Source organism: Ciconia boyciana, chromosome 9 (genome assembly GCF_034638445.1).
Source record: "Ciconia boyciana chromosome 9, ASM3463844v1, whole genome shotgun sequence".
Lineage (NCBI taxonomy): Eukaryota > Metazoa > Chordata > Aves > Ciconiiformes > Ciconiidae > Ciconia > Ciconia boyciana.
Window position 1 is genome coordinate 34,129,616 of NC_132942.1, and position 27,864 is coordinate 34,157,479.

Below are 27,864 nucleotides of genomic sequence, written 5' to 3' on the forward strand. Positions count from 1 at the left end.
GTAACCGTCTTCTCAAAAAGTAGGAGATACGTATCTAAATTAAATTAATATAAATCAGCCCCTAGATGTCATTGTTGCAGCTGAAATATCACTTAATACAAAACTTTCCTAATTCTGTAGTAGAAAAGGCTGTGTAATGCAAAACAAACTGTCTAAGTAATATAAATTCTGCTCAGTTTTAATGCCTCAGTGCCAAAGCACAAAGACCTCTGAGTCTATAACAAAAAAGATAACTAATTCTAACTATACAAAAGGGTTCCATACGACATTCAGGTTCTGACAGCAGGTAAGCACAATCACCTCAAAAGACACTGCAATCTACACCTCATAGCTGAAAATATCATATACCCCTTTCACAGGGGAAGATTCTTTGTAACTCCTATCAATGTTTGCCTCAGTACTAAAAACATTGACATTTCATATTGTTAACACATCTCTAATTCTATCTGGAACAGCTGTATATATTCTCTCTCTACATACAAAAATTTAATTATTTTTTTTAACTCTTACAAAGTTTTTGTTTTCTACAATATCTTGTAGCAACAGGTTCCAGAGATTAATTACACATATATATATATGTATAAAAAAAAAATTCTAAAACTTGCCTTACCTGTTTTGAAAATGCAACCATTCAACTTCACTGAATATCTAATGAGTCTTAACGGTAGGAGAAGCATATTTAAAGTGTAATTTATTTTCTTTATACTATTTATTATCCTTATATATCTATCATGTTCTGTTGTGTTGTCTCTCTAAATGAAGCAATGCAGTGTTCATTCTTCCCCATATAATTTTTCAGTACTTCTAATAATTCTTAATCCGTCTGCAATATTTTCTCTCAGAATATAATAGTCCTATTTCATAAATGCATAACACAGTATCATTTCTTCCTATACCATGTTCTTACCACTCTTCTCTTACATTCTGTATTTTCATACCTTATACATCAGGTTTGCAAACTTCTATATTTAGAGGATCAAAATGTCCCCTGTGTGAGACTCCATTTCACAGTAAGGACTCCCAAGATGCCAGCCTGATAAATCACTGTAGCCAATATATATGCACCTATGTAAATATATGCCAATTCTTCCACCATTTTCTAACTGAGAAGCTCCCAAAACTTGATTTTTCATGTCATAAGCAATTGTATTTTATGGACTCTGCACTTTTTTTCCAGAAACAGAACAGCTATGAACAGATAAACCTAGTATGCAGATACAGACAATATGAAACAGGTTCTGTCATCCAAAAAGAATGAGAAGAATAAGTCCAGGCTCATGTGTTGCAGTTAGTCTATAAAGGTGACAGAAAAATTCCTAGTTGCCAACAGTGTTGCAATGCTCCTGCAAATGTCACTTTTTTATGATGGATCTACCACATAATAGATAAAGGCCACTTCCAGGCTGCCAAGACCTAAAACTTAAGCGAAATATAAAAGAAAAAAACCTACTTCTTCATGTGCCACTCAAAGTGCTCACACAGTACTCTTGGTCACTGTTCACCCAGGAAGAGGTGTGCAAGCCTAGGCCTCCATTCCAACCAGTACTCCATGCAAGGTTCTATTCTGTTGTACATAGAGCTATGAAGTAGTTTATTTAATCTCCACTCAGGAGATTCAGGGACCCTATTTATAGAATACATTATAATAATGTGAAAATTATAAAGCTTTTGGAATGGTTTTGGAACAGCCAGGCACGAAAGTGTAGAAAACTCATGGGCTAAATTGAATTTTTTATTGACAACTATATAACTCATTGCTGTACAGGTCATTAATGAAAATAAGCCTAATCATTAATCTTGATGACTGAAACGAGTTTGAGACTGAGGCCACAAAGAATAAACAGACACCTTATAGGCAAGTTACTATAAGTAGATTTCTCTTATTTAAAAGTGTACGCAAAAAAGTGTGTATACTTTGCATGTATTTACTTCAAGATAGCATCTTTACTGATGTAGCTGTAAATTTACTTGGTGTTTCTAGACTATGTGTTACTCTTTTAAATTAAGCTTATAATGTTTACTATAAAACTCATGCCACTGACATTCTGTACATATTTACAGTAATTACGAAGCAATTTTGTATAAACTTTTACAAAAACATCAACATTCTGAACACATTATGCTCAATATAAGTGCGTCATCTCTACCACTCAGGGATAGTTGCCTTATCCAAATTTCATTTGGTTTCACGTCTCCTTCAACTTGAAAGCAATGAAAATGAAAAGTATGAAAAGAACTTTGTAAATTAAGAAGCCTTTCAAATTAATGTAAAAGTGTAAAATCTAAATCTGTTTTTGTTGTACAATCATACTTACACAGAGAATTAAATCTTTAACTTAGTCCAGCTTTAATTACAGCAAAGAATAACAGAGTGTATGGAGACCATTACTCATTATCAACCCAGTATTTTTAATCCAGATGTATCAGATCCTAACATATTTTGATTGGAAAAAGGAGGGTGAGAGTTCTGTGTCTACAAGAGTGATTCAATTCAGATAACTGGTTAATTAAACTATGACAAATACAGAAGTGGAAACTAAGCTTTTAAAGGAACAGGGTCCATGAAAAATAATCACATTTCTATGAAAAGGCTCCATTTAGTATGGCAGACAAAGCTGAAACAAGCTGCTATTATTATTACTACTACTACATTTGACATTGTGAATACTATGCAGCTTCAATTTTTTTATATATTTTTTTTAAATGAAATGTATTTTAGTAGGTGTTAAGAAGACAAGTTGTATCCTTGCATTTTCCCCACAGCAATTTCTTTTAAAAAAAAGTCATACCAAAATTATCTTACCAAGCCACAGACTGTAGGATAAGGTTTGAAGTGTCTTAAAACTTCACACAATTAAACACAGCTTCATAATTCAAGGAATCAAAGTAACAAAGTAGAATTATAGGTGAAATAATGCCTATTGAAAGGATGGGTAAATCCATCTCTTGAATACCTAATTTGCCAATATTTCAAACTAATCTCCTATCCCTATGAAACAATATACAATCGTTAACAAAACTCCCAGCTGAGGGAGGAAGTGAACCTGCAAAAAGTTGCTACAATGTTACCAGGTCCCCCCCCAAATCCAACTGTAGACCGATTCACATCGATACACTTCAAGCCCCTTTCGGGAAAGGAACATTAGAAGGAACTTGCCATCACCTAGCCACGAGCCACTTCTGAAACTCATCATTCCCCTGACTTCTCAGTTTATATGAAATATCTCATAAATTCACCGCATGTAACATTTCTGGTATGCAGCTTCTAAGGTTGCCCCCGACATGCAGCATACGCTTTGAACTCCATATTCCTGCTAACTTAGATTACTAAACCTTTTTGTCAGTTCTCTGCAGTTTACACATGGAAACATTTGCATTGATTTGCCATTTGAGACTCAAAATGTGAGGGTTGTTGTGTTGGGTTTTTTTTTTAACTACAGGCGTTGATAATTTCAAAACTGCTGCAAGAAGATACCTTTGGGGACACTATCCCATTTCTTGAAGCGCATCGTGCTGCCTGGCTTGGCACTGGATACTGGAATATTGACGAACTGGCTGACAAAGGCAAGAAGCCAGGAGACCACCTAAGCACAGGAGCTGCAAGGTAAACACCAATTATTTTGGGACTCTGAATAAAACCACCAGCTCAGCCGCACTGGGCCGTCATGAGTGGCTGTGCATTGCTGTTGGGTCTCCGCGCTGAGTGGAAATTTAAGTTGAGATGATACGCATATCGATGGAGCCACCTACACCAATATTGCCCTTGCAAGAGGCCGCCGGCGGCGGCGGCCTGTGGAGAGGGCCAGAGGAGCACAACCGCACCGCGACACGGCTCCATCTCGCCTTAGGGAGGGAGCCAGCGTGGAGGCGAGGGGCCGGTGGCGGCGAGGCTGACCAGCACGGTGAAAGCCCCACCGGCCTGGGTGCCTGGCGCGACGAGCCCTGAGGCACCGAGCAGGGACGAGGCGGGGCGCGGCCATGGCAGGGCCCGCGCTCGTCTCCGTGGCAACGGCGAGGAGGCGGCGGCGCGGCGGCAGCGTCCACCCGCCGGTCACCTGATCCGAGCCCGCCGGTCACGTGATACGGTCTCCATCGTCGCCATCTTGAAGCGGTGGCCGGGGGTGAGGAAAATTTTTTTTTTCTTCATTAAAACCCAGGTAAAAAGCAGGGCGGGCCCTCGGCGCCGCTGGGGCGAGCGGGCAGCGGCGGCGGCGGCCCCCGGCCGGCAGGTAGGGCGCAAGGCGCGGCGGCGGGCGGGCAGGCCGGCCCCGGGGCGGCGCGCCGCAGCCCATGTGCGGAGCCGCGGGCGGCTGCGGCTCTCGGCGGAACCTTCCCCGGGGCGGGCCCACGCCGTGGCCGCCTTCCTCCCCTCGCCTCACCGCATCGCCTCCCTGGCGGGCCAGCTCCCTGCGCCTCCGCCGCCGGAGCGGCGGGCGCTGCTCCTCGGCCACCCTGGGGCGCCGGGCCCGCTGCTCGAGGGCCGCGCCGGCGGCACCTGCGCGACACAAAGCGGGGGCCGCCCAGGGAGGGGCGGCAGGTGCGGGCGCGGCCGGCGGAGAGCAGGGACGGGCAGGGGGGTCCCGCAGGAGGGTGTCGCGGATCCGCGGCCAGGCGTCCCCGAGCCGCAGTCCCGGGCGGGGGCTCCGCTGTCCGGGGGCGACAGCCGGCAGCACGGGGCTGCCGCTGGTGAAGTTTCCCTGCCCTCGGGAGCCGCGGCGTGATCAGACCGGCCTCTCCGAGTTCGATTGTTGTGCAAAGCGGCGGCTGGCTTTTCCTAGGCCTGGAGGCATTTCACCCTGTCTCTGCCGTGCTGCTCGAGTGGGTGTTTGACACAGGTGGAACGGGCAGCTCAAGCGCAGAGGCGCTTTCCTCTGCTCTGGACCTTCCCCTTCGGGCCCCTTTGTCATCCCCAGACCCCGTATTTTAATTACCGTGTGGGCTGTGTGAAGGGTATGTGCCGGCAGAGCCATTTGCCAGACTGAAGTTTTATGACGTGGGAGACCGAATCGGAGACCGAATCATCTTTGCTCTTAGTGAAAGTGATGTAGTTATTAAAATCCAGATATTTGTGTACAATTCTTATCACCCTTCTGAAAAACAAAGTCTGCAGCGGTAAGCATTAAACTTACTCTAAACAAGGAATGGCACAATGTATATATACCATAGTTACACATCTGATAACTTATATCAGCTACAAACTTCCAAAATCAATACATCTGAAGGTACCCTCTGTTTTCATTTTTGACAAAGCAATAGTATGTGGCAGCATTTTTCTTTTATGGCCTGTCTAGGATCTTTCCTCTTAGTTTCTGTGCTGCTTTCAGATGAAAAAGGTAGGGGAAATATTTGCCTTTTAGCATTACTTACAAAGTTTTAAAAGTACCCAGTATAATTTAAAGTAGCACTGTGTGCTTATAATTTTCCTTAACTCATTCTCAAATTGAAAATATTTAAAGTAGACATTATTCCTTTGAGCACTTCATGTAATATTAAATCTGCTTTCGAGGGAAAAGCACATTTGTTTACTTTTCATAATGGTTTTTAAACATACTACAGCCAGTATGAAACAAACAGCGAAGTATATTTGTATAACTAAATAGGATAGTTTTAAAATAATAACCTTAAACTTCTTTTAAGTTAAAGTATAATTGGAGATATTATATGAAAGGGATAACATTTTTCCTAGTCACATAGACAAGAGTTAGTCATTCAATATACTATGCCAAACAGATAATAAAAATTGAAGCAGAAAATGGACATCGAGACATCTACTGGTTTATATTTAAAAAGTTAAATACTTGCATGTTTCAGTTTAATAGTAACTCTGTGGATACATACATTGATTCCTGTTAATAAGATGATACTGAACTTGAATTAAATAAGCAGGCTATTTGGTATACTCTTACATAAAATGATACTTGTTTGTTTTAAGTATATTTATTTTTTAATTTCTGTCTCCTCCAATTGATCTACTATTGCAGTGCAGTATTGATCATTTTTAATCTGCTTACATAGATCCAGCTAAAGGCATAAGGCCTTAAGTTGCTTAGTTTTCTAGTTATCATGGATCCAGCTGCCCTAGGGCTTTATTTATATTTTATTAATTTTTCAATTTTAATGTAGATTTTAGCCATTACCAGGTAAATATTCTTCAAACTAACACTGGAAAATAATAACATTGAAGAGAGTAGTCTTGTCATTCTTAATGATTCAGAATTGACAAATACTGCTGCATTTTCAACTTGAAATATTTTACATGAGCATATGAAGTGTGAATGATATTAACATTGCTTATATTGATAGTTCTGATGATAACCTGAATTGTAAGTTGAATGGCAAATAAAGGTAACTTGAGTAGTTCCGCCCAGAATTTTTGTGTAGTGGGAAAGGGGCACCACAGAACCCACTCATACGTCTGTTCATTATATTGCTGTATACTAAATCCATAAGTAGAAAAGAGTGGATTTCATGGCTCTTTAGGACCAGTTCTGGAAGTTATGGTTTGGCCTGTGTATGTTTCTTGCAAAAAAAAAAAAAAAAAATCCACGTGAAAGAACTTGGGATACATTTTCAAGGATGCCTGATAAAAGAAATGTCTGGCATCTCTTTATGTTCTAAATTTTATATATAGTATGTAAAAATATATATTGTGTATAAAATATATGTATGTATATATAGTAGAACTTGAATAGGTTATTTTTAGACATTTTTTCAGAAGTAAACTCCACTGTAAGACTTCGTCTAGCTCCTCTACCCCTCACCCCACAGCTTCGCCCACATCACAAAGTATGTTTTCATGTAAATTTATACATATTGGCTTCTAATTTAACCTCCAACAGTACCACATTATTGCCTGTGGTTTATGGTTAGAAATGTTTAAAGGAAGTGTAAGTGGAAATAGTTATTGCCTTTAGCTTTCCCTCAAAACAGAAAAAAATTACCCTTCATAACTTTCGTACCAATTGATTTTGCCTACAATTAAGGAATTGTAGAAAAAGCTACAATTAGTAGCTTTTCTAGAAAATTACATTTATAATAAGAAGTATGATTTGACATTTGAATGGTCTTTAATATAGTCATAGTGAAATGACTAATGCAAGTAAATACCAGCATTACTTTCTTTTCCTAACATTTCAAGGAAAAAATTGCTTATTTTTGTAAATTATGTTGTTGCAAATTGTTGTTTGCTTTAGCAGACATCAGTATATCAGAGTAGCTATGTTCAGAATACATTTTCGTATCATATCATGGCTTTTAAACATAAATATGCCAGTTACTATTGATTGGTATATTTAAGTGTCTAGCATTCAAATGTGTGGTCCTTGTAAAGAAAAAGACAATAGCTCTAACAATGTTAATCCACCTATACTTGAAAAATATTTATCTTGCCCTTGTACAACTTGCAGGCAGCCGGTTATAGGCTTTCTTGGAATTATTCTGTCCAGCTGTATTGAATAGCATTTATGCTATCCACTAAATGTCCTCAAAATCTTTGGCTATTTATATAGCCATTCTGAAAGTTTTTATTAAGTTAGTGGCATTAGGCTTCTGTATTTAGTAGAAGGAGAAATCTAAATAGTACTGGGTTGTATTTTTATTATTGTGCATGTATAAATTTTAATTTTTTATAAAACCCTTTCTCCTAGGTATTATGGAAGAAGGAAGCAGTGTTGCAGTATTGATGCCAAATATTGGGGAACAGGAAGCTGTACTGATTTCTGAAACAGTCATTGGCCCAACACTGCAGAACAGTGAAGATCAGAGAAAATGTAAAACTGACCCACTAATCCATGTTATCCAGAAACTAAGCAAAATAGTTGACAGTGAGAAGTCACAAAGATGCCTTTTAATAGGGAAAAAACGTTCCCATCCTAATGCTTCTGCACAGTCCTTTGATGCAGATGATCTTTGTGAAATCCCGGCTAAAGCAATTGAGCTATCTGTTATTGCTACTAAAAAGACTGAAGAGTTACAAGCAGGTTATTTTGTGACTGAATGTCTTCCACAAAGCAAAAAAAAGGTGACGTGCTACCAGTGTAGTCTATGTAAGTTTCTATCACCTTCTCTCTTAACACTACAAGAACATATAAAACAACACGGGCAGAAAAATGAAGTGATATTAATGTGCTCAGAATGTCATTTTGCTTCCAAAAGCCAAGAAGAACTTGAATCCCACTTCCAAACTTACCATGAGAACGATGGTAAAAATAGCATCCAGGCAAAAGTGCAGCAATGTGTAAATGTTGCAAGTTCATTTTTGCAAAGGCCAGTGGAAGGAAGTGTCAAATCAGGGACTGATCAGACAGGAAATCTGGAATGTAAAGATATAACTCAGTCTACTCATATGCCCGAAATGGGTAGGAGAAAATGGTATACTTATGAGCAGTATGGCATGTACCGGTGTTTAATTTGTCGGTACACCTGTGGTCAGCAAAGAATGTTGAAAACACATGCTTGGAAACATGCGGGTGAGGTTGATTGCTCCTATCCTATCTTTGAGGAAGAAAATGAAACTACCAGCTTGTCAGAGACAGTTGTAACTCACACACCTCATAGCGTGGATACAGTTGTTCTTTCTTTGGAAAACAATGAACTTGATATCCATAGTGAACCTTCTCTTCAACTTCAGATTTGCAATTCTGAGCAACTGTCATGTAAATCGCCAGTAGGAACAAATGTAAAAGAGGAAGAGATGTTAAATCAGTCTGTAGTGCGTTCTCCTACTACAGAGGTTTTAGAGGAGACTGTATCAGATACAGAACAGGATAATATGATAACTGATAGCCTACTTTCATCAGCACAGAAAATCATCAATTGTAGTCCAAATAAAAAGGGTCATGTTAATGTAATAGTAGAACGTTTGCCAGGTGCTGAAGAAAGTGTCTTGCAAAAGCCTTTCTTGATGAACACTGACATTGAAACAGAAAAAAAATTAATCTCTGAGGAGTCCCATGTTACGTGTGAAGAACCTGATGAAGTTTATCGTTCAGATGAAATTCAAGAAGTAATAATAGGATGGAATAATACTGAGAAGAAAGATGATGAATTAAGCTCTAATAAAAATGTAACAACTGATGAAAATGTGCCTCCTGCACGAAGAAGGACAAATTCAGAGTCTTTACGACTACACTCATTAGCTGCAGAAGCTCTTGTTACAATGCCTATCAGAGCTGCAGAACTAACAAGGGCTAGCTTCAGGACTCTGACTGGAGAAGATGCCGTGGATGCAGGTGCAGGGCAGGGAGAAGCTAATGGCCCATGCATGGCTCATTCTAAAGTGGTATCCTCACTTAAGGATCCTTCAGAGGAGTTTAGTGGCTTAAACCAAAGTGAATGTGCAATAGTTGAGATACAGAAAGAAAGGCCAGAGTTATCAGAAGCACCAATTAAAATGGGCATCAGTATGTCACTACTCACTGTCATTGAAAAACTGAAGGAGAGGACAGATCAGAATGCTTCTGATGATGACATTTTGAAAGAATTACAAGACAATGCACAATGCCAAAATGCAAATGATGCAAATATTCCTGGAAGTAACCTAGTAGAATATATACCTAATGTAGATCGACCCTACCGCTGTCGCCTCTGCCATTATAGCAGTGGTAATAAGGGCTACATAAAACAACACTTGAGAGTCCATCGTCAGAGGCAGCCGTACCAGTGTCCTATCTGTGAACACATTGCTGACAACAGTAAGGATTTAGAGAGCCACATGATCAACCACTGCAAAACAAGAATGTATCAGTGCAAGCAATGTGAGGAATCCTTTCATTATAAGGTAAAGTTCTTTCCTGTGCCTGTCTATAATAGCTAAATAACCTATTTTGCTACTTTTTTAATAACTGGTGATCCCTCTTTCTAACTTAATTCAGTCTGATGTGCTGGCTTCATTGTCATTACAATTGGGGATTATCGCCAGCAGCACTTTCCGAATATACAATTCAGCTATAATTATTCTGCCTTACCCACTGAAATAAACTCGCTTCCTTACATAAGTTATTTTCCTGAGAACCATCTTATGGACGTGTTAATACCATCTTGTTTTTCTGCCCACATGTCGCAATTACAGGAAGAAATGGAAGCATCAGGGAACTTAGTAGCTGAAACTTTAAAAGAATGCTCAAACATGCCCGCTAGTTGTGAGTGTGTGCAACAGTAATCATGCCATTTGGGGGTAACATGAGACACTTTGAAGGAGAAATTCTTTTTTTTTCCTCTGTTGTTGTGTTGGGCTGGATGTCCTGTAGAAGTTAGATCTGAAAGATTACACACCAGAGCAGAATAATGTATTTCTGCCATTTATATAATTATTTCAAGCATTAGTGCTGGTGAGTGTGTTCCTATGTACTCAGTTCAGTACTCAGGATTATAGAATAGATAGCATCAGTATCTAGCTGTACAACTGAAATTCTTGTAGGCAACAGTACTGCAAATTTTCCCATATTTACTGTTGTTTAGTCCTCACTTGAAAAAATGTGCAGGTAGGGTAGCAAAAGGCTCTCTTCCCCTCTCCTCCCCAAGCAAGTAGAAACAGGAATAACATATTCTTAAGTCACTAGGCAGTAGGAAAACTGGAGGAAGAACTGCTTGCCACTTGTCTATGGGAATGGGGGAAGAAGGAAATTTATATTCTAAATAAACACAAATCATATAATCCTCTCAGTCACTCTTATCAATCCTTTACGTTCTTAATTAAATGTTACTTACTTTGTTTTGTTTCTAATAAAATTACCTGAGGGATAATCTGTATATATGTTAACATACATTTTATAACAGTTGTCATTAAAACTTGAGTAACAATGTCACAAGTGATTGCAATATTTGAAGTGACCAGTGTATGTTTGTAGTGTATATGTAAATGTGGGAAATTTTTTTTTCAGAGCCAACTGCGAAATCATGAAAGAGAACAACACAGTCTTCCAGATATCTTTTCAACAGCTACATCTAACAAACTAATAGTTTCCAATGAAGGAGATGAAAGAGAAGGTACTGTTTATATTTACACCTGAAATTACAAAAAGTCACTCATAACATTACTTCTGGTTGCTATATTTGTATAAAAGTGATTTTAAGATCTTGTTCATGGTGAAATGTTTTCATGCCTGTTCATAACCTTAAACGTATGTTCTTTTCAGTGTGCAAAACTTACCGTAGTCAGTTTTGAGATATCTTACTGACATTTATTGGTAGGTAAGACATTTTTAGCCCCTGTAATTGGACCTTGAATTTCTTCTTATTAAAAACAACTGTTATGGAGGATTACTCTGAATTTTTAAGAAAAAAATCTTTTTTTCCTTCCTTCAGCAGCTACAGTATTTTCTGAACCACCTATAGTAAACAAAAGAAAGCCTTTTTTTAAGCTGTAAAAAAGAAAGCCTTTTTATATGCTGTAAGCATATACGTACAATACCATCCATTCTGTGTTTAGAAATTTCTGTTTAATTATGGTAATGTCCACAATGAGTCATTTGTGTTAGCCCTAGAGAGGCAAACGTAAGACATTCTAAAAATGCAACCTGTATCTGTAATAGTTGCCAGGGTAACAGTAGGTATGCATTTTCAAAATGTTTGTTTAACTGTGTATCTGCTTATAATTTAATAGTTTTTTTTTAAAACAACAACAAAAACCCCAAACCCTTGATGTCTTAAGGTAGTGAAATAGAGGAAGAAATAGCCAAATTTTGAAGTTTAGGAGAAAATGTGGTCTTAAAATCCTTGAATGCATCCTCTTCTTTGGTGAGTTAAAGTTACTGAAAACATTTACAGCATTTTTATTCTGAAGGCAATACTGTAATTATTAGTGTTTTGCAATTTTAGAGCACTGGGAAAAAATACTAGTAATTATATCACCTCTGAACAACCGTGGGCTGAAGTATTTCCATTTTGTGCAGATAGGTCTTTTGTGTCCTAACTATGGTTTCTTGTTTGTTTAGATAGCAAAATGTGCACTACAATAGTACTTAGATTGCAGTTGAAATTTCTGTGTCCTACTCTCACCTCTACAGCTGATCAGTGAGTGCAAAAGTAATAATTGAAATTAATGCAGCTACTTGTGAAAAAAGGTACTAACCAGCATGAGCCAGGGTGGACAGCTTGGACCATTAATGATTTGTCCAAAGCAACATGGTACATGTCAGAATAAAATGAGATCCTTAACTCTTGGGTTCTGTTCTCTTAGCTGATGCTGTCTCTTTTTTTGGCTTTCAGTATACAAGTTAGAAACTTAAAAGTTAATTACCTTATCAGCCTCAGGTAGAATGACCCTTCCCAACTCCTTTTTGCTCTCATCAATGCAGAAGGCATTTAAATTCAGGAAGTTGATCTGTCATGCTTATTACATCCCTAAGATCTAACCCTGAGAGAGCCATTTGAAGTCAGGGGGAGACAGGAAGAAGGCTAGGGAGGGTCTGCTGGTAGGGGGAACATTCCCCATTAAGTAGTGGATTTTTTTTCTTCAGAAGAAATAGCTTAAATATTTTAATGGAAGTGATAGGAAATAAAACATTGTTAGTTTAGCTGGTTACAAATATCTATGAGCACAGCTTGGACTATTACTTCTGACACCATTTTCTTTGTTTTAAACCAATATTTTTAAAGATGTCATGATACAGGAATAACTACCTTGCAAGGCCTGAAACATGTCAGATTTTGGGGAATACTGTACCTTTTGAACTAAAGTCCTGTTAAGGTGACTGAAAATCAAGATACCTATCAGCTTTTGAAAACAGTATGTTTTAATAAGGCAGTTTTAGAGCTTATATCCTGATCTTGTAACTTAATTTCCATGAAAGAGGAGTCCCTGTTCAGGAAAACTGCCTGCTTTCAATTTAATTACTTTAGAGATTTTTTTTATATATATATTTTTTACTCATTATTATCTTATAAAAGTGCTACAGCCATGCGCTTTAATTAATTGTTTACCCCACATGAAATTTACTAATTTGTCTTGAATGAAAACAGTTCGCCTTTTAAACTTTTATTAACTCGTACTGTGGAATGCTTAAATTATTTCAGAACCAATTTATAATCAAATTGCAACACCACTGCAGTACAGCAATCTCTTGTCAAACAGATGTCATCCCTATAAAGAGACACAAAACAAAGAAGTTTATGGCAAAGCATCTGTTTATGTGAAAGATGCCTGAGCTGGAACAGTTTCATTTCTTGTTTATGAAATAGTTAGTCCTAAAAGCCTCTTTATTCATCATGGTTGTACAATAAATTAAAAGGGAGCATTATGACACTGGATATGATCGGATTGTAAATGTCTAATAATGAAGGAATAGGGTAATAAGCAGCATTACAGGAGCACCTGTTACTGCTGCTAGAACAAAGATCTGTCATTTCCACGTTCACTTTTAGGAGACCTGATATCCTCCATCCAGAAAGCAAAAAAGGCCCCAAACCACAAGAAATAAGCCAGTGGAGGGGGTGGGGGACACAACTGCTATTTGCAACAGCAAGAGATTATGTGATGTATTATAATTTATGTACATTTTGTTGAAGGAATAAATATAAAGTAGTGATTGGTATAAATAATTGCTCCTAAGTGTGTGCTACTGGGTGGTTAGCCACTTATAACTATGCAATAGATAATATGTTTGCATAATACTTTAAAAATCTCATTAGATACTGTTTGTTTTAAGCAGCCTGCCCAATAAAATACCAAATTCGTAGCAGAAAATACATTTGGAAGCAGTTTATTCTAAAGCTGCAGAATTTAAGATGGAAAACCCATTCAAGTAGAGCATGCAATAGCTTAACCTTCACACAACCCTGCTCTCCCATAGATCTGCAGCCCAGTAAGTGTCTTTGTATTCATTTGAGGTCTTCTACATAAATGTGCATTCATAAAAGAATAATTGTAGAAATATAAATTCCAAAGTCTCCAAGTATATAATTAAGACTGTTTTGATAATTTACATTAAAGAAAAAAAAAAAAACCTAATAAATTTTACTATATGAGCATATTATACGAAAAATCCTGATATATTTTGCTTTAAGGTTGACTTGCAAAGAGTGCATGTTATATATTACTTCTGTATTATTTTTATAAGAAAGCTAGAAGAGTGAGCACTCTGTCATGTTTTAAAGTAAAAAATATAAAATATTTTTTCTGTTATCTTGGTACACACAGAATTATGCAAATTTTATTTCAGACTGTCTTTATATTCAGATTGCTATTTTATATGACATACTGTATATTCTTCAGAATAACCCTCTGGAGTTATCAGTCCTGCCTAATTACTTTGCACCTTGAACCAAAAGTGCTGGATTTTAGAGTGAAAGTTTAATTAGTGGTAATTTTCCCTTACTGTTTAAGTTAGCTGTGTGACTGTATCCCTGAGAGTAATATATCTAAAACTTTTTTTGACACAATTTGGTGTCCACCTGTGGAAAAAAAAAATCAAAGTGAAAAGTTGAACTTCCATTTTGGATTACTCATTCTACTGGTTTATTCTGCAGTGTCTCCTTAAAGAGTTTTACCATAAAGATTCTTAATTGTTGCTTTGATAATGCAAAGATTCAGTCTGGGCTCTTGGCATCCAGCATCACCAAGAGGAAACTCCAGAACAAAATTATCTTTACAAAATCTGTTCAGCATTTTGGACTCAGGAGACCGAACTTTTGTTTTCACGACAGTTCCTCCTGAGATCAATCTGCTTGTCTCATTCCTCCCTTCTTTAGCTAAAAAGAATTGGAATTCAGGAGGTGTTAAAGGAGGGCATTTTGGTCAGTTTTTATTACTCCAAACTGGAAAGAAGTTCATGGTATTTGGACCTAAGCAGAGATGTGTCTAAAAAGTCTACTTTCCACCTTTTTGGACAGTCACTTATTTCAAATTTCAAGTTTGTCTGTCTTTTCAAACTGCAAGTCGGAAAAGTGGCAGACAGACCCCCCCTTTCAGTGTGATGTGGACCTTCAGTGCTCTTGACCTTGACAAGCCTCTAACAGAATTCTTCAGGATTCAGAATAGAGGGACCCCATTTGGGAAATCAGAACTTACATTTTTCAGGGAAGGGAGATATTTTTGGTTTGGGGAGGAGCTGGGAGGCCTGGGAAGTAGATCACCTGCTGATATTATCAGTTCTTAAGGCAATGTCTACTAAAAAACTTCAAGCTCATACATGTTTTTCTGTTCTACCTAGGATCTTCTGGTGTATCCTACTAGTAGTAAACCCCTTCACAACACAAACTAATGATTTGTCTGTGCTGGAGATGTGCTTCATATGAGCATGAAGAGTTTCTGAAGTCTGTTCTTGCAAGATTTGAGCTTTTCTTTGTCTCCAACACATTATTTACTAAATTGTATATTGATTTTGGTTTGGGGGTGTAGTTTAGTAATGATCTTTAGTCACCAGAGAAATTCTCTAAGGATCTCTATCAGAGTTTCTTTAAAGCCCATGTACGTAACTGAGAGTAATGGCTTGACCGTTCAGCCAGCTAATAAGAATTTGGTGTAAAGATAAAATGAACTTGAGCACCTTACTGCACTTGGGGGGGGGTGTGTGGAAAAAGTAGAATTACTTAGGCTAGTGAACAGGTTAGATGCAGAAAGGAAACCCTTTGATTTTAGTTTCATGTTTCTTTTGGCAGTAGTGCTGATTTAAACAGCTCCAACCTTGGTGTTCTTTCATGTTTCTGCTGTTCCCTCATTTGGGGAGTGCATGAAGGCTGCATGATAGGCTGGAATGGGAAAATGACCTGCATAAAAAATACCATCCCTCTTCCCAAATGTTAATATTTTAACCCAAATCAGTTCCATTATTCAGTGAGGGAGCAGGAATAGGGCTGTTTAAGTCTACACACTTACATCTCAAAAATATTCAAACTGCGCTTGTGGGCACACATTTTCCTGTGTTAAATTAGTCATTAGCCTTTGTCTCTGCAACCATTAATTTTTCAAGAGTCTTTCGTTCTGGAAAGAAAAAATGATTTTTGTTACAATCGCTTTTTAGTAATTTGGAGAAGTTCCAAATTATTTCTTAACACATCTGGTCAGTATCTGTTTTTTTTATGATCTCAGATCCTTCTGAAAGTGTGAGTGTATGTGGATGATAAAGAGGATTTAGATGCTTCGGGAGGCCTTTTGCTTTTCTTTTCTATGTTTGCCAGTTTGAAACTTGTCCTTTCTCAGTGCCCATCTTTTCTTTTGATTTGATCCACTCTGCAAAGCAGTGAAACCGCTAGGTTCAGCAGTTCCCACATTTTATCACCTTTTGCTGTAACACAGGATTTTAACCCAACTGCAGGAAGAAGGGAAGTGTCCGCATAGAGAGAAAGAATGTGTTTTCCTAAAATTTTAATAATTCCAGCAAATGGTAGGGCGAATGCAGAACAGCATGGTAAATAAACTATACCTTTATTATCTCTGTGTCCATTGCCAGTTTGCTCCAGATACTTTAAAAGTATTAAATATTTATAGATATTTAGAAGTATTACTTTAAAATGTTAATTCATGTTTCATAACTCTATTGTGCTGAAATTGTAATCTGAGAACTCCTTACAATGCTGAATGCAACTCTCTAAAATAATGGATTTTGTTTCATATAGGAAATAAGTCTTCGGTTCAGAAATTGTATAGATGTGATGTATGTGACTACACAAGCACAACTTACGTTGGTGTACGAAATCACAGACGAATTCATAACTCTGATAAGCCATATAGGTAAGTGTCTCAATTATTGCTGGCTAATGCCAGGTGCCTGACTTACTTGTTTTAACTAAAAAGGTTACTTAATTGCTTATGCAATTTTGAAGATATTGTTAAAGAATTTCAATTACATAATTTTACTGCAAATTTGAAGGAAGGAGCCGCACTTGCTGGTTGACTCAAACTATGTAATTAAGATTTGCTAGCTTTTCCAGGATGCATCTTTTGCTATAGCAGACTACTGCTTGTTTTCAGTTTGAAGTGTTCAGATGTGGAAAGGGAAGTAATTGCATTGTAATACTGAACTTTGGCCAATAGTAATAATATATTTCTCAAACTTCTTGCACACTTAAGTTCACTTTGGATTTGCTTTATTGCAAAGTGTTCTCCATTGTCATATTGCTACTTTGCACATTGGCTTCTACAGAGTGTGGCAAAATTCTGCCCTTTGTCTTGTTGCCAGTACCCTCATCTTTTCACAGGTTTCAAACAATATTAACACACTCACTTAGGATCAGATTTTATAACTTTTCTACAAGGATGTTACATGGATTTATATAGAAACTTTGATATCTAAAATCACGTTTAATACTATAGCTCAGGTCCGCAGCAGAAAAAATAAATAATGCATTTTTCTGTTGGTTGCTGCATAAATTCCTGCAAATTCAATCTATGCTCATTCAGTGTGGATCTCTGTCCCTCTCTAGTGGCTAGAAAATAGATCTGAGTTAATAGAATTTTTGAGCTAATATACTTCTATCTTTTTAATACGAATTCTGGAAACTCAACACCTTGAAATGCTGAGCTCAGCCAGGGACTTTCTCTTTTGGATAAACAAACCCAGAAGATGTGTTGTATTTTGATTTGTGCATTATAATGATATCCCATAACACTAGCAAAAATTTGCAAGATGTTTGCTCAGAGAGCAAATGTGGAATACAAATGGATTTATTTTTTTTTTTCTCCTCAGGATCTTCCCTATTGCCGTTATTTGTTACTTAGGGGGGTTGGAACAGCAGATACTGTAGAGTGTCTTGTATATGGTAGTTTTCTGAATTGGTGTTAATCAGCCTGTTTGAGTCAGGAACCCTTGAAAATTTTCCATTGGTAATATAGACTGCTGCATACTAAATTTAAGCCTACTGATCTGGCTTGCATTTCTTATTATTTTTTCATAAACCCCTTAGACAAATCTGCAGACCCGGTAGGATACTTAAGCCACAGCCTAAAAACCATAAAGATCCAGTATTTATGGTATTTCTCCTTCTGAAACATGTATTCCTCAAGCCTTTCATAGTATCAGATAGCAACCTACTATATTGCTGCCATTTTTATAGCTGTAAACATATTTTATTATTTGTTTGACAAAAATTACTGGAAATTAAACTGTATAGCCTCCAATGATGCGTTTTTGTAGATTTGATACCTTCTGGATTTTAATACTGCACAATTAAGTCCTTTCAAAAATAAAGTGAATAATCTCAAGTTGAGTGTCCTGCTGTCTCAAACTGTTTCACACTATAGACCAGACTTAGTAAATATTGGACATTTTACCATTTCTCAAAAACAGCAACTAAAGTCCTAATAAATACGCAGAGTTTTAGCTGAGCGTGATGGCTTCTGTTTCAATGTTATATACAGGAAGCTTGTGTGGTAGTATATTGATATTTATGAATAGCATAGTATTTTGTGTAATACTTTGGGATCTAAATCCAGGGATCTAAATCTAGATCCAGACTGGTTTATGTATTGTTTTTATACAAAGATATTGTGACAGAAGTAAAAAAATAAAAATTTACATAGCATGATGTGACACACTTGTCTTAGGGCACTTGAATCTAAATGTGTTGATCTTCTCTCTGACTTCTATTTCAGATATAATGCTCTGAAACTTAGACGTTTTATTACTAAATAGATAGTTTGGCTTTTAAAATGTCATGAGAAACATGGCTGTTGCATAAAGTAGAACACGTATTCTTGAGGAACAAGACTCACTTCTAAATACACTATGTCCCCTATAGTTCTTATGGTCATATTCTGCCTTTGCATAGCATAGCCAAGCAACTTGCATCAGGGCTGCATCCAGTCAAGTGCATCCACATCTCCCTTATACTTCATATTGCTTACCAACTTCAGTAGAGGTGCACAAGATAGAAGTCAGGAAGGAACATTGTCCATATGCCTAGTGATTCTTGCTCCAAGGCGGAGGCTTTTTTGGGCTGCAAAAGATTCTCACGGTCCAAAAACTGAAAGTTAATGTCATCACTTGGACTTCTGTAAATATTGTTAGTCTTTAACTGTAGTCTTTCCAGATACCTTTGCTTTCTCGTGGATTTTTATTTCTGGAATAGCGTTAGCAGTTAATTGTCAGATTAGTTTACTTGTTGTTGTCTCTCTAGATGTCGAGTATGTGACTTCGCCACCACAAATATGAATAGCTTGAAATGCCATATGAGGCGCCACCCCCAGGAGCATCAGGCAGTGCAGCTAATGGAACAGTACAAGTATGTAACAGTTCTAATTTGGCAAAAAGCTGTGATAGTAGTGGTTTTGTTATGTTAAGATACAAAGCAGAGTTCAGATCCTATTCTTTTCCCTCCTAGATTCATTCTTTGTTTCAGTGACTTTTTTTTTGTTTTTGAGCGAGAGAGAGAGAAAGAGATTTGATGTGGCATTCCCAGGTGATGTTTATGCTAGCTAAAACAAACATGTGTGTGACCTCCCTCTGGTACAGTATTCAGCTTTTTCTTTCCAGAATGGGGTGGTTACATATAAACTGCCTATTGCAAGTACTTTCTGGACCGTGTTAATTACCAAAGCATGCCTGGAATTGTTTGGGAGAACGCATGTGCCAAAACCATGCCAGGGGCACTTCTACCATTTAACATTATAGATTGTCGTGGTTTAACCCAGGCTGGCAACCAAGCACCACAAGCTGCTTGCTCGCCCCGCCCCCGGTGGGATGGAGGAGAGGATCTGAAGAGCAAAAGAAAGCTTGTGGTCTGAGATAAGAACAGTTTAATAACTGAAATAAAATAATAATAATAATAAAATGTAATGAAAAGGCAAACAGCAAGAGAGAGAGAGGGACAAATCCCAGAAAAAACACGTGACGCGACCACTTGCCACCCACTGACCAATGCCCAGCCCGTCCCTGAGCAGCGATCGCTGCTCCCCGGCCAACTCCCCCAGTTCATATACTGAGCATGACGCCATATGGTCTGGAATAGCCCTTTGGGCAGTTGGGGTCAGCTGTCCTGGCTGTGCCCCCTCCCAGCTTCTTCTGCACCTGGCAGAGCATGGGAAGCTGAAAAGTCCTTGACTAGTGGAAGCACTACTTAGCAACAACTAACACATCAGTGTGTTATCAACCCTATTCTCATCCTAAATCCAAACCACAGCACTATACCAGCTACTAGGAAGAAAATTAACTCTATCCCAGTCAAAACCAGAACAGATTGTTAAATTCCAGTACCCAGGAATGTTCTCTGGCTTTGTTTAATATCCTAGTCTAGGCACAACCTTTGCATATACATGTTAGTTAGAATCCAGACTGGCATCACACTGCCCTAGTTAAGAATTGGTATGAATAGTCATTATGTTTAAGTGATGAGTGTCCTTTATAGTCTGTCCATAGATATGTGTGTTTTCGAGAGAGAGAGAGATGAGAAAGTTGGCACAAATATGTGCAGTTGTTTACTACTAATTTGCAACAAAAAAATAAAAGCTGGGAAAGGAAAGAAAATCAGGAATATTCTGAACATTCCTTAGTGGAAGATCTTAAAGGCAATAGGAAGAATCCAAATAAAGCACATTCCCATAAGGGTTTCTTCTCAAGAAAATCCGCTTCTATAACTTCAAAGTTCTTCCACTGCATTTTTCCCCAAAACGTTGCTAGTAGCATTAAGTTCTATTTGCTCTGCAGTCATACTTCATACAGTGTTGCTGAGTACTCTTACTATTACCAAAGATTACTGAAAACCTCCACACTTTGGTCCCTGCGTCCCCAAGGAAATAGTCTATGAAAAGCTGGAAGATAATTGTTTCCTCAGTAGATCAATTTAGGATACACTTGAACAGTAAAGTTTAATAATTCAACATAGGTCAACCAGTAGGGCAAATCATACTATAGAATTGAAAGGGTTCTACTGCTAAACTCAATGGTAAAATAATTTTGTTTCTCTGGGAATGTCTTGCATATACTGTAACTGTACATTAAGTATATGATCATAAAGTGTAGTGCATCAGGCTAAAAGCTGTTGAGTTTCTGTTTCTTTGATGCTAAAGTAGTCAACAGCATTTGGCTTATGATATTGTTCTTAGCAAAGTAAATCTGGTTAGTAAATCACCTGAGTAAATTAATGTACTTCAAAAAATGAGACTGTAATTAAAAGGGGACAAAAACAAACACTGAACTGTTGCTTCATTCACTGTGTTACCAACCCACTGACCAAGCTGTGGTAGTGGCACAGAAAAATCATATATATAATAAGACTAGTGGAAGGCGTGTGCATATAGAATGGAATTAAGATTATTTGTTGATCTTTGTGTTTTGCAAAAATATTATTTTGGCCTAATTTTATCTTTAAATTAACTATAAGGTCTGCCTTTTATCTTATTCTTAATGATGCCATTATTTTGTAACAGCCTTATTAGAAATATTAAGATTCTCAACCTGAGAGTGAACTTGCCTATATTTGAAAGCATCCATTTTCTTTATAAGGCTTCTGATTAGAAGGAAAAGAGAAAAATAGGATAGTGCATTCCAAATCAAGTAATAGAGAAAAGTGAGCTAGAAGGACATGCCTGTTGTTCCCCAGCAGGACAGAATTATCTTGCTACATAAGCAAGGTAATGTGCCATGCCTTCACCTAACTTGTGAGATTTTTGCTCTTCTCCACAATCTTCTGCTGAGCAGAAATAGTTTCCTGTATATGATTATTTGCAAGGCATTTAAGGATTATATCCTGCTGTCACTAAGAGAAGTGGTAAAACCTTATTGAATTGTAGTGTGTAACATGATTTTAGGTAGGCCTTCTCATGTTTCCAGGTTGTATTTCTGAAAAGGTCTTAAAAATTTACAAAAACTTCCTAGTTTAGTAGTCATTTTAACAGACTCATCACAGTGTAACATATCAGGATCACATTGCTTGAGCAGAAAACATCTTACTCTCATTGAGGAATGAGGTAGACTGAGGTGCATTCCTAGCTATAATTTATTAGAACAAGGTCACCTTTGATTGATCCTGGTCTTTTCCATGTGGTTTGAGAAACGGAAGACTTCCAAAGTAGCAGGTAGCTAAGCAAAGTAGCTTCCTCGTCCAAAAGACAAGGAGCTATGTTGTCTTTACCATGAGTACTCTTCTGCTCTGGAGTGATGTCATGCAGTATCACTCATCTCCTTTATGCTGAGATGACTAATTTATCATTTTAGAAAACACTTGTAAAAAAACCTCCTCTGTTGTACGTTTATGTATTTAAAAAGTCCTATGGGATTTGATCAGTTTTGGGCTTTGTTCTTTACTGTATAAGACAGTGTTTTATAGGGAAATAGAAAATTTAGTCTTGTGGTACCCGAGCTGATGGAAAGCTCTATGGACAAAATTGTTACTTGTCTGAATCTCGATCTGTGAATATATTCAAAATCTGACTGGACGCTGTCTTCAGCAACCTGCTGTAGCTGATCCTGCTTGAGCATGTGGATTGGACTAGGTGATCTCAAGAGGTCCCTTCCAACTTCAACAATTCTGTGACCCTTAAATAAAGTACTATATGCTACACCAGGAAAGGCTTTATTAGTTCAGTTTAAATTATCAGTGCTAATTACACAGCTTCTGCTTGGTTCAGAGCAATGGCAAAGAGAGCTCACTACCTGCCTGCCAGATACCACACCGATGTACTCCATGTTTCTGCAGTCATCAGAACTATTGCATTTTTGCAGTATTTAAAGAGTTTTAACAGGCCAAACAGATAAGATTTTAATTCAGTTGTTTAAGAAGTCAGAAAAAGCAAACTTAAAAATTCTCAGACCCTAAAAATAGTCTTACGTTTCAAAATGAAACTTTGCAAACTAACTTGACCTTGTTATGAAACTGAAAAGGGGGACCGAGAAGAGGATTGACATGTATCTCTCTGTTTACTCATACTTTTGGAAGAACTAATCCATTACTAAACTAATAAAATTTAACTTCTAAATGTTTCTCTTTTTCCTTCTCCACCTTTTTTTCCTAGATGTTCTCTCTGTGGATATGTATGTAGCCATCCTCCGTCCCTGAAGTCCCACATGTGGAAACATGCAAGTGACCAAAATTATAACTATGAACAAGTGAACAAGGCTATTAATGATGCAATTTCGCAAAGCAGCAGGTATGTCTCATTTACTTTCAAGCCCTATCATCTAGAATTTTCAAAGGACCCAACTCTGATCCAAAATAAAGTTCCTATCAAAAAGCAATAACTGTATGTTTTGATATTTGTTTCGGTTTTTATTATTATTTCAGGTTTCAAGGACAGCTTCCTGACAAAACCTTATTAGAAGGCACAGATGAAAGTACAGTACCTATACTAGGAAGTTCAGACAACTTGGTGTCTTTTACAGAGTCTATTAACCAGACTACAAATGAAATTTCAGGTTCTGATGAAAATGAAAAACCTAACTTGATGAATACCTCATGCAGTTTAGAAAAGAACTCCACTCTACCCCATCTTGGCACAGAATACTGTGTTCTTCTCTTCTGCTGCTGCATTTGTGGTTTTGAGTCTACCAACAAAGAAAATCTGCTGGATCATATGAAAGAACATGAGGGTGAAATCATAAACATCATTCTAAATAAGGACCACAGCACAACTCAGAGCACAAACTAGGTGAAGCAGTAAGTTAGAGAGAGGGTCTCCTAGAGTGAATATTTTCTTTCTTTGCTAATTTTTGCCTGAGAAACTTGCTAAAGAGAAGAATTGCAAGCAAAACTTGATTTCCCATCCTGAGTCCTTGTTTCAGTAGGAGTACAATATTTTAACCAGGGACCGATGAATCATTTAAGAGAGAAATACAAGGAGTGGGGAATAGAATGATCCATTTTAACCTGTTATTTCTCTATATGGTGCCAAGAATGTAGAATTGTTGGGGTTTTTTTCTTTTACTGTCAGGTACTAGTCAGTAATAATGCATTAGTACAGTACATTAAAACCCAAAGGTATGAAAGCTTTGTATCAATTGAAAAGCTTTTTTCTTCCTCTCTCTTTGTTGTTCTCCGAGTATTTCAGCAAAGAACTCTTTTACCCTCTTTTTTGAAACTGGCAACAGACCAGATACAAATTTTACAATGTGATCTCATAAGCCCCACTGCCTGGATTCTGGAAAGTAGGGAGGTGGTTGAGGGCATGTGTGTGCTTGCATGCACGCATAGGCATTTCATTTTTCCCAATCTATTTTTAAGGCCTTACAAACTCCAAGTCGTCCTTCAACAAAGACTGCTATCCTTTCTATCAGTTTTAGAGCAGCAGGAGCTGAGGAGCCTAGAAGCATTTTGCTAATAACTATTTGTCTGATTGGATCTTATCTAAAAAACTGCTATCTTTTGAATTGATAGTGTGTAAAAGATCCTTTATAGTGATGACCTGCTGTTTCTTTATGGTTTTCTTGACACGTTCAGCAGAACTATTAAAAAAAAAAAAAAGCTTGTCTTATGTCACTTTTAATTTGTGGTGATTACTTTGCAGTATGTATGAGCAATGTTTTTTAATGAGAACAAGATATTAACAATAAATGCCACAAAGAGATATAGATTAAACCTATGTAGATTCCTAAAGATGTAGGTGAGCACAAAGTGGGATTTTGAGAAACGCCTACATGCATTGGAGTTCTTTGAAATCCCACTGGCTGTCTAAATTTCCCATTTGTCTGGCAGAGCTGTAACTGTAGAAATAATTTAGTGAAAGATAGAATAATCTTCCTGTAGAAAATCATATTTTAAAAAGGTGAACAATATTTTAAGCAAAAACTGTATCCAGTCACTTGTAGAATAAATTTTACTAGTGCATATAATATGGATTCATAAAGGGAATTAGGGATTACTTTGTTTTCTAAGAAACACATAGAAATCTCTCCCTTTTAAAGCCTCTAGCTTCTAAAATTACAGTGCTGCTTTTTGCTTCTTTTTTTTTTTTTTTACCATTACAGCAGTTTGCAGTAGATGTTCATCTATGTATCAGTTTGGAATATTATTATACTGGCTAATTACCTGGCAACTTTGTTGAAGTTATTTATATAGTTGGCTACTTAAATTGTTTGAAATATATGCTTCAATCAAGTGAAGTAGTAGCACTTCCAAAGAAGCCCTTTGGCAGCCAGATTTAAACTTTCTAGTTTGGGCATGTATTTTTGCTTTTAATGAATGGCAGATGCACAGAAGCATGCCTAGTTCCTGACATGGGGATGCAGTTACCTGATTTTTAGTAGCTCATTACTTACAAAATGACTTACTCTTAGAAAAATAGTATTTTATGGTTACTTCCTATTTATACATTTCTGCTAGCAGAAATAAGCTACAACTGTAAATCTAAGACGGTGGCATATGTAGTGTACAGTCTATTGCACTATCGCTGACTAGAAGTGCAAACAGGAAAAGAAAATAACAAGTCTTGTTACAAATTTATGAAGCAGCACAAAATCTAAAGGCCGGGGTAAAGGCACTAAGATTCCAAGTACATGTCATGATTTTTGTTTTCAAGTGATTTCCTCAATTTGATTTGTTCTTTTGGGTTAAATATGTATTATTTTGTTTATAAATGAGATAGCAGAAAGTACATTTTACTTTAAAAATTGGTCAGGATATAATGTCAAAGCATTTTTGTGTCAGATATTTGAGATGTTTTAAATATGTATGTGAAGTAAGTATACATTATTTTCAGTTAAAAGTTATTTTTCATATTCCTACGGATAGATATTGCATTTGAAAAACATGATTTATTTACATGACCTCAAATTCAATTAGAGAAAGTAAACTTTAATGGGATATTCATACTGTCTTATCGACACCAATATTTTACCTTCAATATAGAATTCATGTGAAAATAGTACATTATCTGGAATATATCTCAACTTTCTGCTTCAGAGAACCCATTTGTTGAAAAAATTAAAGGTACACAGAGATCCGTAGTAATGCTAAACTACCAGTCAGTATTCACAGAAACAATATTTTGCTACATTGTTATTGTTGTGTAAAGGAATAATTATTTTAAAGTTGCTCAGCTAGTGAAAGAAAAAGGTGAAAAACTTGCATTCATATGCTAAGAAGGAGATGGCAGTGAACCAAGGCTTAAAAAGCAAGTAACCTTGAATCAAGATTAACAATTTTGGCGTAAGTGCAAGCCACACTTGCTGCATTAAGTGTAATGCACCAGGACTTACTGTAATGGGATTACTAAGCAGGATGCATCTATTCACAGTTGTTCTTTGCCATCTTGTTGCTTTTTTCTTTTTGACCATGTGTTCCTATAAAATAGTAGAAAGTTAGTTGCCTCAAAAAACCATTATCAAACCTAACAAATGCCAACAAATAATTCTTTCCCATATGCACAGATTTATTTTTTTTACTGTCTCCATGCTGCTTGCCATTAGTTACCCTCTCACAATTCCCATGGACTTTATCAGAAGTTCTGCATGTGAAGTAATTATAGACTTAGTTTTTCTGAAAGCAACTTACTCCTCAGGTTATCTGCTTTAGAAAGTGTATGGTTGGCTTGGTTGCATGTTATGTAAGGGTTTTTAAGCACATTTCAAAGTCACCAACACTGCGGTCTTCCCCTTTCTTTAAGTTTTTAAAATATTTTTGGATCTTCTGTCACAGCACTATCAGATGATCAGCTATTCACTCGCTGTTTGTTTAAATTAGATTTTATTCTGTGATATGAACTGTAACTTGCAGCTTTGTTTTAAATGCCTATACTTCTACTAAAGAGAAAACTTCCTTCATACTAGACTATACTGATAAATAGGTGCATATTTCATCTTTCCAATTTACGCTTGGCCTGGAAAAATAGAGTGGGATTCAGTCAGAGTTACTGTATTTTCCTCTTTCAGAAGCACTTATTTAATCATTTTTAAAAAATGTACAGTTGGTGCTCAAAGTAACATTTGTTAAGATATATTTAATAGAAATTTACATTTGCATTTGATATTCATGGACATGGGTACATGTATTTTTTTAAGAAAAGGTATTGTAACACTATGGCACTGCTTTTATAGCCAAAGTATAAAAAATTTAGAAAACTGACATGTAAAGACTGCAGTTAATTCTGATGCTGTATCTTATTAAATAGGATGACTTTCATTTTATAAAATTATCCAGCACATTAAGCTGCATGCCTTAAGCTCTCTCTAGGATTGTGTTCCTGATAGACAACTGTTTGGAACTATGAAGCAAAGTCTGTAGTACTACTTTAACTACCTTCTGAAATACTGTACAATGTTAGAATAATTTATTTTGCTTTACAGGAGTTTGTCACGTATTGACTTTAATATTGTATTTTGGTAATAAACTTTTTTTGTTAAACACTTTAGTCACTTTTATTTGACCTCTATGAAGTATGAATATGGAAAATTCAAACACTGAACCAGTGTTTAGAGAGATGGGAATCTGTTTAAATCAGAAAGTATTTGAAACACTTTACTGCCATTTCTCACTCTTGTGTCAAGTTATTACAGTTTTAATACTGGTAATACAAGTTTTAGAAAAGTAACTGTAGTAATGAAATACGAAACTATTAAGTCAAAATACTTGTAAGCCTGCATGCAGTTACGATGGGACAATGCTGAAGGACAGAACTGCACTTTCAGAATTCATAATGAAGCTAGTGTGAATTTTTTCCCCAATTTAAATGGAGTGAAAGCCTTATGCAGCTTTTTTCAGGTAAGTGATTGACTCTTGCTTATCCATCACATAAGCTAAAACATACCTTGCAACCTAATTTTAAATATACAGCATCTTTCTTGGTGTTGCTGGAGCTTTTCTTCCCATCTTTTTCAGAAAACAAAACAAACCAAGTCTAACTCAGTTGCTGTTGCTGGCCAAGGAGAGAAAAGAGAATACCGCCAGAGTACCCATTGCTAGTATTCTCAGGGTTTACATTTACATAAACAGGCTATCTTATTTCATTTTGTTGTTACTATTATGGCCCTGGGCCAAATATGCTGAAGTAAAAAAAAGCTG

At 37.0% G+C, this 27,864-nt stretch overlaps 1 protein-coding gene across 5 annotated transcripts; it reads left to right on the top strand.

Moving 5' to 3' along the window:
- Positions 1-4,067: 4,067 nt before the first annotated feature.
- On the top strand, positions 4,068-27,186 carry ZNF507 (zinc finger protein 507). 5 transcript variants are annotated; one of them, XM_072872632.1, is made up of 7 exons: positions 4,068-4,121; positions 7,647-9,778; positions 10,881-10,986; positions 16,555-16,669; positions 19,054-19,158; positions 22,886-23,020; positions 23,155-27,186. In XM_072872632.1, the coding sequence occupies exons 2-7, from the start codon at positions 7,652-7,654 to the stop codon at positions 23,516-23,518; spliced, it is 2,952 nt and encodes a 983-aa protein (XP_072728733.1). In that variant the 5' UTR covers positions 4,068-4,121; positions 7,647-7,651; the 3' UTR covers positions 23,519-27,186. The 5 variants fall into 5 exon arrangements, with proteins under 5 accessions (XP_072728733.1, XP_072728738.1, XP_072728734.1 ...); XM_072872633.1 differs by having other exon boundaries at positions 4,100-4,157; XM_072872634.1 differs by lacking the exon at positions 4,068-4,121 and adding an exon at positions 4,142-4,229.
- The last annotated feature ends 678 nt before the right edge of the window (positions 27,187-27,864 follow it).

Excerpts from the sequence above, each read along its gene's own strand:
- ZNF507 (XM_072872632.1), top strand. The coding sequence starts at position 7,652 with ATGGAAGAAGGAAGCAGTGTTGCAGTATTGATGCCAAATATTGGGGAA. Across the intron at positions 16,670-19,053 it reads AACTCTGATAAGCCATATAG|ATGTCGAGTATGTGACTTCG; the intron begins GTAAGTGTCTCA and ends TTGTCTCTCTAG. Across the intron at positions 19,159-22,885 it reads CAGCTAATGGAACAGTACAA|ATGTTCTCTCTGTGGATATG; the intron begins GTATGTAACAGT and ends TTTTTTTCCTAG.